This window comes from Mytilus trossulus, chromosome 6, assembly GCF_036588685.1.
Source record: "Mytilus trossulus isolate FHL-02 chromosome 6, PNRI_Mtr1.1.1.hap1, whole genome shotgun sequence".
Classification (NCBI taxonomy): Eukaryota; Metazoa; Mollusca; class Bivalvia; order Mytilida; family Mytilidae; genus Mytilus; species Mytilus trossulus.
This window is the reverse complement of record NC_086378.1, coordinates 19,327,978-19,340,658: the sequence shown is the minus strand read 5'-3', so window position 1 is coordinate 19,340,658 and position 12,681 is coordinate 19,327,978. Positions and strand designations below refer to the sequence as shown.

At 31.6% G+C, this 12,681-nt stretch overlaps 1 protein-coding gene across 1 annotated transcript in view; it reads left to right on the top strand.

Annotated features, from left to right (window-relative positions):
• The window catches only part of LOC134722388 (uncharacterized), a 50,819-nt gene that overhangs the window by 15,487 nt on the left and 22,651 nt on the right, over positions 1–12,681 (top strand). Inside the window, exon 4 of the mRNA XM_063586007.1 lies at positions 440–667. Coding sequence (XP_063442077.1) covers positions 440–667 — 228 coding nt within the window. The remainder of the gene's footprint in view (positions 1–439; positions 668–12,681) is intronic.

Below are 12,681 nucleotides of genomic sequence, written 5' to 3'. Positions count from 1 at the left end.
CACGTATCCTTTCATTAATTCATTATTTGAACAACTTATGTTTGGCCATCTGTGTTACAAATTGTCATGCTAACATACAAACTTACTATGTGTCTCTTGTCTATGATTTTGTGCAAGAAGCAAGCACTATCCTTTAATGTTTCGCGGAATAGATGAAGTCATTTCAATAAATGTTCCTTTTTAATGTTTTAAACATTGTTTTGTGTCTTTTATCGTGTCTTTTTGCTTTTTACCTTGGTGTTGTCATTTTAAATGAGACTTGTGAATTTTGTTTTTGCCTTTGGTATCTTCCGGTTCTTTTACACAGTGCTGTACAGAAACTCTTCTTTTCAATACATGTGCAAGATTAATCTATTTTCTTCCTGACCGGTCCTTTATTAGAAATTATATACCTAATGATGGTCTTATCATTATTAACTTTGATTGTATATATTTTAAGATACTCAGAAGGTAAAAATTACAGTGACAGCAGACAGCAGCAAAAATAGAAAATTGAAATCGGCTAAGCAGACAATAAATGGGGGAGAACAGCAGAAAGTACTTGATAAAAGAATTTATTCAATTATTCAGCAAACAAAATGTTCCATTGATGTTCGTGGAGGAAATACACACATGTGTGAATTTACAACTGATGCAGGTGTGATTTCATTACAATTTCTGATCAAAGGTAGGAACAACGTTTTTAATTACAGAACAATATTATAACACTTCGACGTTTATTTATCACAGAGAATCTGTCTAAACTACCAATTATTAATTATAATGTTTAAAACGGGTGTTGAAAGATTTCTATTTCAGTCCAATGTATGAATGCTTGCCTAAAAAACGCCTTTTGTTACCACATGCTGTTCCCTAAATTTGACAAACCTGAATATCATCAACGGCATTTTCTAGATCTCTATACAACCATAAAAAAATGGATATTACCTTTATAATTCTATTTAGTATTTTTATTTCCTCTGCTTTTCAACACATTATACCTCCCTTATTTTGATAGCATAGAGCCAGGTATAATATTTTATTTGTATGAAAATACAGTTATTTTTTAAGAAAACATCAGCTTCATCCAAAAATGGTTTGAACCAAGAGTTTTCTGTAGTAAAGGTGAAGTCATCCCTTTTGAAAATATTTTACAGACGCTATCGTGAGTTTTTTGTTACCGTAATGGAATATCAGTTTCTTAAATGACGACTGATATGTTCCAAATGTCGTAACCATAATCCAGGCAATTTTCCATGAAAGTGACATCACCGATTGACACTAACTACCAGGTCGTTACTTGAATTAAAAGAACACAAATAGTGCAACATGATGACCAGGATGTTCAAACACTTCTGGAGCACATGATATCACCCTTGATGTTGGTGTTATTTTACTGTGTATCTTGTAGACTGTTGATTCGTGGTTTCTTGCAATCAGCAACACTTCTCTGCGAAATATGCTATTTATAGTTCAGAAATATCGTTAGCTTAATCCATCAATTTGAAAAACATCTTCAAAGTACTGATGGATTCAGCTGAGGATCATGCCGGGCAATCGGTTTAGTGCGAAAAAGAAGACGTACATAGTCTTTCAATCTCTTTCCGAATAGATTAAGGCTTTGAGGTCGTTGATACCGATCAGAATTAAGAAACTAAATGGGTGTATCAATATTCATGATACGTCAATCTTTAATGACCCGAATGTTGCAAAACACTTCTCCAACCTCCATGACAAGTATGTTATTGTCCCAGTAGATAAAGCCCCAAACAGTATCGTTTCTGTGTGTAAATCACATTACATAAACTGCTTGATAAATGAATTAGGTATTGACAATTCACGTGGAAGCTCAACATATACCCCTACGACACTTATTTAGGAGGAACTATTAGATAAACTTGGTCTATTCCTAACATATGTTCCTTTTGGATTTCAATCAAAGATGAAAAACTGGATCTTTCATTACTGTTTTGGTTACTTTAACTACATTAGTATCCTTACAAACAACGTCATATTTCTGGGTATTCCAAGTACTCCACGAAACCTCTAAGTCTAAGTTATGAACGTTATTTTCATCAGCAATCAAAGACTGGCTTCAAAGCATATTCCTGAGGTGGCGTTCATCAGATGTGGATACTAAATTTCAATACAACATAAGACTCTAAGTTTTTCTAAAATAAAGTGTATGTTCTATTTTCTGTTTCCTCAGAAAACTTGGCCGCCATGGCTAAAATAAGAGCATAGGGTGGAATGCAGCTTATGACTTATAGCTCAAAAATTAAAGCATAAAGCGCAAACCCTATGTGAAAATACTCATTATCTTGAAATTATCAGCTAAATCGGGTATTTGATTTTTAGGTTATTGAGAACAAGTAAAAGAAAATTTTGATATACTTTTAAATATATGTAAATAAAATAATCTCTATTCAAGAATAAATGTAGTGATTTCGAATAACGAACTATGATTTATATTACTAAAGTAGCTAAAAACATGCTAACAAAATCTGCATTTATAAACAAACAAAATTCATACGGTTTGTTGTTAGTTGGATTTAAGGCATTGGTATTGAGCGAAACCTTTGAGCGTCCTGGTGAGTCTTTGTATACAAATTGCGAGTATGGGAAAAGCAATGTTAAGCCTTGTTCCTATGATTAGTTTATTAGATTCAGTTACGTTCACATACAGTTTGGTCACGTCGAGTGGAAATCTCTACTATGACACAAAACAATGTTTGCGTACATCTTATTTAAACGTTGTTCTGGTATAAACCTAAAAAAAAACCTTTGCTGACTATAAGGGCTTTTTTTTTAAACATACGGTTGCTGTTAAATGTCATCGAAAACATCCGAACTATTGGTAATGTGCAAGTATCATAAAAGGGTTTAGTGGTTTTTTTTAAATATAAAATTAATTATGGCTGGTAGCCAAGTGGTCTCGTGATTTCTACTGCTGTAATCACTAGCAAGTCAACACTGAGGTCGTTAGTTTGAAATCCGCCCGTGCGGGTGCACTCTGCTCCAATCTTAATTGACTACGATTTTAACAGTGGCGTTAAGACACCAACAATCAATCAGCAATCAATAACATATGGTTTTATTTGTCTTTTATTTCTATACGTCTTGCTCAGTCGCAAAAATAAAACCCAAGTTATAGTGCAATGACGAAATAGGAAAAAGTCGAAAATTGAAAGAGTTTAATTAAACTTCATAACACACGGCTAAAAATTAGCACTGGCCTAGACAAATGATTTTACTTGAATTAAGATTGGTCGTCAAAATGTCCATATTAGATTACTCGCAGTTACTGAGAGTTAGTTCAAAGTCACAAACAACTAATAAAACAAACATGCATCTAAGACTAAAAGCCTTATGAGGACAAATTATAAAGGTACAAATTAATGTAGACTGGGACATTTTGTATTTCATCGGATTCCAACATCATGCAATAAAACACTGATGTATAAGTTGTATCGTAACTACTTAAAATAATAAAACTGCAAGTTTTCTTTTCACATACAAAAGTTTTTATGAGGGAAAATTCTGTAAAACGATATAATTTTGATATTCGAAATTTCTGCCATTCAATCATTCACTTGAAACAAATTCCGGAAAGTTGTGTCCCGTTCCTGATTGGGCTGAATATCTAGTTTTCCAAATATATATATTTCGAACTTGATATTAACTGTATGTGTTGATGTTTTAGTGTTCGGTTTATTTTTTGGGTGTCCATAATTCTTTTTTGAGGTTGTTTTAATATAGTGTTATTTACAGAAGAGCCAAAATGAGTTTTCACCTGTATATTTAAGAAATGGGGATCCGACAAAATATGACAAATCCGAGAAGTCTGTTGAAACTTGGCTTTCACATTTCATAGAAGCATACATAACGTGTTATCCTTTGAAATTGATATTTCATGAAATGCAGAAGTGAAATAATTGTTTTATTGTCACGGACAGTTAATCGCGGAATTTTAACACAGATGATAGGTGTAAAGATGAAATGTACTAGAAAGTGCGCGCTTGATTGTGACTTTGGTTCTATTCAATGGATCCGTTTAGAAAATATTTAATTTAGAAGTCGATACGAATATAAGTCAACATAACATAACGGTGTTTACAGTTCGCATTCCAATTAGAAAAGCAGACCCTTTTCAATGACCAAAAGAAAACCGTTTCGCGTAGTTTTATTCAATTTCAGAGATATTGAAGATTTCCTTTCACTCTATAACCCGCATTTTAATCCTTTATTTCATATACACTATAGAGCTTGTAATAAAGGATACTACCGAAGCTAGAATGATGATTTCAACTTTCAAATTGTCAATTTTTCCATTTCACTATAGTATTATATACTCAGCGCCATCATAATCACTACAAACCAGTAAAAGTCTTAAATGGCCTATATATGCATTCGACTGTACTTATTTCTACTCGACCAGTCTGAATTGGTTTGACTTTTACTTGATATTACTCAACCCCAGTCTGAACCATACTCGACTGTACGGAATCGTACTTGACCCTTATCTTTGCCTTTGAAAATAGTCTGAAATATTTTTCGAGCAGTCTGAAACAGTCTTAACAAATTCTACACCTGTACTCTACCTATTTCATAAGTCTTAACAATACTCAAAGAAAGGTCTGAATAATAATCGCCCAGTCTGAACTATACTTGACTTTATAACAACAGCCAACAAAATCAATGAATTGTTTAACCTTATATTAAAAATATATCTTTTATTATAATTTGGGACAAATTTTTTTCATATTATATAAAATATCTATCAGAAAGGGATAAAGTTAAAGAAATTAATAAAAATTGTACTTCTGATTAGTGGCGAAGTTTTACATTTTACCTCTGCTTGGGGCAAACTCATTATTAAGATCACACCTGGTCAGAGGTACTAAATTCTAAATTACATTGATTCAAAATGGCAACATCCTGTTTAATAGAAATAACAAGGCCTTTCGAATATACAAGATAAGAAATATACCAATTTAAGAAAATAGGGCTTTCTTTTTACCTGTAAAACACGCATGTACTGAGATTATTAACCATATAAAAGAAGTGTTTGTATGTCATGTCTTTATTTGATCAAAACGTAAATAAATTCTATAGTTGAAATACATTTTTACTTTAATTTTGGAACACATTTCCCTTTTTAAAAAGTTATCAAGAATCGCTATGAGAATTCTATTATCATGATTATATTAAATTATGGTTTAAGAAAACAAAACAAAGGTATCATTCTTTTTAATTTGTGAGGTGGCTTTATATACTTTGTTATATATATGTCGTGTACATGTTATTGTTTCGTTCAGGTTATAACTGGTAAAGACGTTTTGTTGCTTTTTGGTTATTATTTTGAATATTATAATAGGTAGAGATAATTTGTAAACAGCAAAAGTAAGATCTACAAATAAATCAACATAACCAAAATGGACAGTTGGCCCCATAATGAGTTATTTCCCTTGACAGGCAAATTTAACAATACTTCGTAAATTTTTGTAATCTTTTACAAAAGTTTTCTTCTGAAACAACTAAGACAAATTTAATCAAACTTGGCCTCAAATAAGCAGAAGTGTTTTTAGTTTTTAAAAATGTGTTCGATGACCAACATGGCAGACATGGTTAAAAAAGAAAATACATGTAGGGGTAAATTCAGTTTTTGACCTTTTTTTTACGACACAGGTTCTTTGGAACCTCTAGTTCATAATTATCAAGATACTGAATTTCTTGATTGACAACTTATTTGTAACGTTTGTAAGACGTGTTTTTAAACAAAATATCGACATTTCAATGAGAACAAACTGTGGCCATCTTCTTGCCTACGTGTTACTTTATACGTATGAGACTGACTTCATAAGAGAACACAAGTAGAAAGAAAAGAAGTTAGTAGTATCCTGTAACTTTAGAGTAAATAGTAAATAAATAAAAGCACTGAAAAATGACCAAAATATACCAAACTAACAAAGCCAAAAAAGGAGTGTTTGAATTAAACATTTGAAACAGAAGAAGTTACAAATACAACTCAAAGATAGTGAGTTGAACAAGTAATTATATTTTTCTCCACAAAAATTGTACATGTAATTGCTTGTTTAGATTTATTTGTACATGCAATAAATTGTATGATGGCATCATTCAAGTAATTACTTGTACAAAGTGTAGACATTTGCGGATGTTGTAAAACGATTAGGATTACAATTAAACTTACAGGTAACATTTAAATCTTGGGCTTTCTCAAAGTGTAAAAATAAACTATCGATCCAAAATAATGTAACGATAGTGATGTTTTTTCTGTAGTTGAACAACGATTTTTTTCTAAACTATTTGCAGCAATGTCTTAACATTAATTATTGTACACGATGTTATCCAGGTTGAAAATGTTGAACGAAGTATGCTAGAATAAACTTACATTTTTTTTTAAATATATGTAACATGGGACACAACATATCGCAATCGTCATTGCAGTAGCTAGATTTGTACAATCGCTGAAAAAAGGTCAGCAATACTTTGTGTTAGGAAAGGTGCAATCAACCATGGAGCATGTTTGCATGTTTATGCTAAGACATATTTGTTTTTAACTACATAATAATTTTATTCATCAATATTGCTTGTTACATAAATCATCAAGATTCCAAGCTTCTCTTGACGTACCCTGTTACAATCCACTGACTACCCAGGGAATAATCAGCTGATTAAATTAATTGACATACAGTTATTACAAAACTCCATATTAACAATTTAAAAATATTATTCATTGATTATGTGTCTTTTTATTGAAAGTAACTTTGGACGTATTGCCTTATGTCCATTAAAATTGGTATTTACTCTCTTGGTGTATTCATTAATAAAAATTCTGAATACGTCTATGTTTTTTGTTTTCTGTTCAGATACATACATTTGTAGTACGACTTGTATATTGAAAAACTAATAATTGTAATCAAACAATTTATTGGGTAATACTTGCTGTCTGTAATTTTGTATCCAAATATCATGTGTTGTAATTTTATTGAAAAATGTAAATTACTCTTTTTTAATAGTTCGTTTAATTGTTGCCAAACTCTTGTTAAATGCGAGCAATTGAAAAAATAATGAGCATAGTCTTCTTCTAAGTTACAAAAATTGCAAAGACTGTTATTAGTTATTTTCCATTGTAATAAATGCTTTTTGGTTACATGTAGTACAATAAACTGTAGCAGTTTCCATCTGTATATTTTTAATTTATTTTCAGTTAAAAATTTGAAAATAAAGTTATATAATGAATTCATATTTGAATCTTCTTGCAATGGTATAATTTTGAGCCATCTGTTTATCTGTATTGACGTTTCTTTTTTACTGTTCACTAGAGAGTCATATAACAATTTATTTGAAAAAAATGTAGTTTCAAAATAACTATCTTTCCATGTGATCTTATTTCTATTGATATTTACCTAATTTTGGACAGAATTTTCTTTGTTTAACTATGTAAATCCAATTTTGTGGAATGGATTGTTTCAGTTTATGAAATTAAGTAATTCAGTTTACTTTACACTTTAATCTGTTCAAAATATAATTTTCAGATAGTGACATAGTGTCATCTAGAATGTCATTCAAGTATATTATATCACTTTTAATCCAGTTTTCAGATATAATTGGTTTCTTATGAAATGCAATAATTTTTTTCCCCAAATTGTTTGTTTTCTTATATCATCATATGTCACTGCTTGTTTTGTTTGCCCACCCCCAGTCAAAATTCAGGACTTTATTACTTCTCTATAAAATTCTGGAACATGTTTAAAATATTCTAAACGTTTTATATCATTTAAATTCACATTAAAAATAACAAAAATATTATTAGACACTTTTAAATATTTAAAAGGTATAAGCTTCCAGTTGGCAAATTTTCCATTAACTAGTCTATATACCCATGATGCAATAAGCGCGATAAAATAACTTTTAAAACGATTGAATATATTCTTTGATATCAAGTTGTTCAAATTTCATTTTTTGTTGAAACATTTCCTAAATTTATAAAAATCAGTTGATAGATACAATGAATAGGTCTAGTTTGGTTAAGACTTGGCCAAGTATGGTTCAGGCTAGGTCGAGTATGGTTCAGACGAGGTCGAGTATGGTTCAGACTAGGTCGAGCATGGTTACGACTGTTTTGTTGCTTAATTTTTCTCTGATGTGTCATAAGTACCATGCAAAGTATATTACAACAATATTATATTGCAAAAGTCGTGCAAGTTCGTTAAACGGAATTGTCCTGACGCTGTGCTGGTGATAAGAAAAACGGTCCTGGTTCTGTGCTCCTATGTCCTGGTTCTGTGCTTTTATATTTTAGTTAAAAGTGGCATATATTCAAGATCATTGATGCTGTACTGTTATTGACTTATTGGCTGTTGTCTGCTTTCTTGAAATTGACATTGTTGTGAATCTGTTTACTGTTATTATGAGAGCAAAACATACCCCTATTTTTAATTTTTTTTTTAAACTAACTGTAATATTATTTATTGGCCTGTTAATGGAACCCTTCTTGCCCCCTTTTAAGATAAGAAAATATGTTTACGATTTTCGGGATTACGATCATTTTGCAAGATCACCAAGATACGTTGTAATTTATACAATACTTATATAAAGTAGATGATGTGGTATGTTTGTTGTCAATGGACAAATTTCCATAAGAAACCAAAGGAAGTATGTGTTAACAACCATACGTCATCGTACGACCTTCAACAATAACCCATAAAATAAAAATGTAAAAGGTTTTGCATAAAAATGGAGAGCAAAATAGAGAACAAAGGACTTTCTGAGCGTTTGAATCATGTCTTTAGCAGTTAAAAACACATTTGTTTGTGAACAATTGAGTGCTGACTATAAGAATGACAATAGTATTGCGGGTTTGTTTGTTTGGTGTGTGTGGGTTTTTTTTGGGGGGGTGGGGGAGGGATGGGGATAAGTTAGAGCGAGGTTACAGTGAAAGCTTGGAATAGTTTCCCGTTAGATTTAAAAGTTGTATTGTAAAAAAAAATGTATCTTATAGCTATTAAGAATCACTTGCAGTCAGATTTTTCCAACAATTTTTTTTTGTCTAAACGGTTATCAGGTATTTTTGTTTCTAAAGTTCGATAGAACACTAAAAAAAATCACTATTTTATGAAAGGGCAGGCTAGAATATGTCAGAGAATGAAGACGAGATAACCTAGAGAACACTAATAAAACTAAGATTTTTTAGCTCTTTTTCATTTCAAAATAAATATTTTTGATAAAGAATTACGGGGGAGGAAGTGAACAATGTGTCCTTCTTTTCTATATATAAATATTTTTCATGAATAAAAATAAAATGTGCCTTGATTATAATTGAAAATGAGTAAATGGAAAAAATACCTAGCTAAAATACTCTTTTATTTTAATATTGGTAATATCATTAAGCTTTTAAGTTTTGTGTGTCTAACACACCATCTCTGTAGTAATGACTCCTTACTAAGATATTTCACTTCATTCATTTTTTTCCTGCATTTTGTAAATTGTGAATTCATAGAATTATTGTATTAAAATGTAGCCTTAATTTATATTTTTTTTAAAATGAATCTAAAGCCAGATATATCAAACATTTTTGTTTCCATCTATCCGTTTTCAGGACTTTAACAATCAACAATAACACGCCTGGAAAGTAAAATGCATACTCGGCTGTCTGTAATCGACCATTTTTAGACACCCCAGGCTCCTAAAAAAACAAGCCGTGGTGGGGTTCAAAGATGCAAATTAAGTACTTATATCAATATTTTATCTTTTCGTGTACGGTTTATGACCCCTCCTGTGGCCTGTCAATTCCGAAATGTGCAAACTGCTATAGTATCAAAAGAGCACAGAAAATGAATTATAAAGATATAATTTTGTACATATATCAAGGGGATACTTCTTGCAAAGCATTATTATTTATAGTTCATTATTGTATTTAGTAGAAAAAGAGAATTTAGTGAAAATAAAATCACTATTTTTGTAGAAATTCACAGACCTTTGTACAGAGATTTTTGTTACGTTTAGCATGGGATCAACACAATGGTTCATTACCGAGTAAAAAAAATCAATATGTTTATCTACCTTGCACATTTCAGAAAATTCAGATCAGATAACGAAACTGGTTCCAGCAACATTTATAAGCAATTTAAGATTGTGACCCTCACAGTTTCCATTCACCACAAATATTCTCGTTACAACGAATCATTTTAAATACAAAAATACGTGTTGCATGCAGCATTTTGTTTATCTATTAAATTTATGTATACGGTTAAAGTTATGAAAGGCAGCAGGGTCATCAGGGTGAGGAGTCCATGTCATCTGAAATAAATGCTAAGCATAGATCTAGAAAGCGACATATAATCATGACATTAAAAATAGTCTCTTCTTTTCGACTTTTTTCGAACAAATTGACACATAAAATGAATAATATAGTATTGTGGAATTTTTAACTTATTTTAGATACTATATATTGTTATCTGATATTGGACGAAAGATGTTGCCCTTTATGTTATTATGTAATACAAGTTCAGATCATTTGAAAACACATATTAAACAGCCAAATGGATGCACAAGAGCTAAAATAGGAGTCATAGATCCTGTTGGCAACAATTATCTGGCTAATTCTATTGATTTTGTAACAGTTGTTTCAAATATGACCAACTTCTTATCCAAAATCACCAGCACCGTATCAGGACCCACCAGCACAGTACGTTCTCTCGCAGGACAACCATACCCACGGTGACTACATAGAGAAATAGACACAAACTATTTTTTATGGTCAACATAACGTATTGTGTTATGATGGTATAATACTAAACCCATTACGGGAGGGATTGGCCTTCATTTTCATATGATGAAGACAAAATCTGTCAATCAGTTTAGTTGAGGTCTAGAGCTTGCATGTCAGCAGTCCTTTGCTCATAAATGTATCATTGTCATTTTGCTTAGTTTCTTCTGTTACCTATTCTGAATTTTGACTTGGAATTCTTTTGAGCTTCTTTTACTGTGCGTATTGCCGTGTGTTTGTTTATTTTACATTTGCTAGAGGTATAGGGGAGGGTTAAGATCTCACAAAACATGTTTAATCCCACGGTATGTTTCTGTCTGTCCTAAGTCCGGAGCCGACCGCTGATCACTGTTATTCTTGTAAGGCTTTTTCATTTTAGTTCATTTTTATGTTTCGTAGTTAAGTGTGATGTCCATTTCACTGAACTAGTACATTTTTATGTTTATTGGCCAGCTGTAGCAATCTCCGGGTGCGGATTTTTTTTCCCTGTGTTAAAGATCCATTTATGCCTTTGAGCTTTGTCGCGTTGTTGTTTTTTGGCAAATTCTCAATACTAGTCTCAATTTTATTTGTCGTGTTTCAACTCGCTAGCACCATTTTGACATGATTTAAGATATCTTAATACTTAATACCAATTCAGATTTGAAAATGTACCTTTTTTTTGTCCCAATCCTGTTTTACATGACGTTTGTTGCATGCTGTCGACATAACCAATCTGAACCTTTTTTGAAGTGCATTAGATTCCCTCAGTTTTTGGTTGAAAAATCAGAACATCGGTAAAATAGTGTTGCCTTTTTTTTTATAGAGACATACAGATATAATAGCTGCCGAATGGAATCCAGAAATCGAAGTCGTGGACAAGTTTCCATGGCAACAAATCATGACTTAATTTGTATATTTTGCAAAATTTCGTGATTTTCTTTGTTTTAAATTGAATTTTTAGGTACATTTTAAATTGAAAAAGTATGTGCGCACCCGAGAAACACATTTATATTTAGTGAGATTTTGTAAATAGTTATGATAGAGCTTCATTCAAATTATTGTGTCGTTTCTTGGCTGCGCACGATGTTTTCACAACAGAATTAAAGATAGAAAACTGCATAAATTCTGTGAAACCAGTACATATTATGACGTAATTGTGACGTCATCACATAAAAATCGTAACGGTTTTCATTGATATTTCTTGACCCTATGCATTTGTAAACACTCTGTGCCAATTTGAGGAAGTTATCAAACATTTTATTTTCTTGGGCCTAAATCAGGCCTTAATGCCCCTACAGAAAGTATATTTTACCCATCAGAAAAGCGATATCAATGCGAACCCTGCTTCAGATATCAAATCAATTTATACAGATCACACTGTAGGGGGAAATAATCACGCAAATCGTATACTTTCGAGAAACTGCAATTATGTGATCATGGCTAGAATATACTGTTGACCAGAGATGGCTTTTGTCTTAACCTTTGTTGAAGGATATTTATAGTTACAAGCAGCTAAAAAGACTATTCTTTTCTGGACAGGGTTCGTTTGCCATTTGTGCAATTTTTGTAATATCCTAATATTCGACCAGCACTCTATTCCTTTAAACAAGTCAAATGTCCGAAGCTTAACATTCATATTGGCAATATCATTATGACTTGTGGTTAAGAATTTTGTCGTGTTCATTAACCACAAAAGTGAAACTGGGGCTCAATTTAGATATTTGAAATTTCGTTGCATAGCCTTGCATGTACGAACATCTATAGTGTAGCTAAGTGTTAGAACTTTGATACAACGTCCCCACAATACGAAAGCCATTTGAGGTGTGAATTACCTGGATAAAATGCGGTTCCCATCAAACATTTCTTCTTTAAGATGTTAATCTACTTTGTTATGATTTATGTTCTTATTTATACATTTTACTGTACAC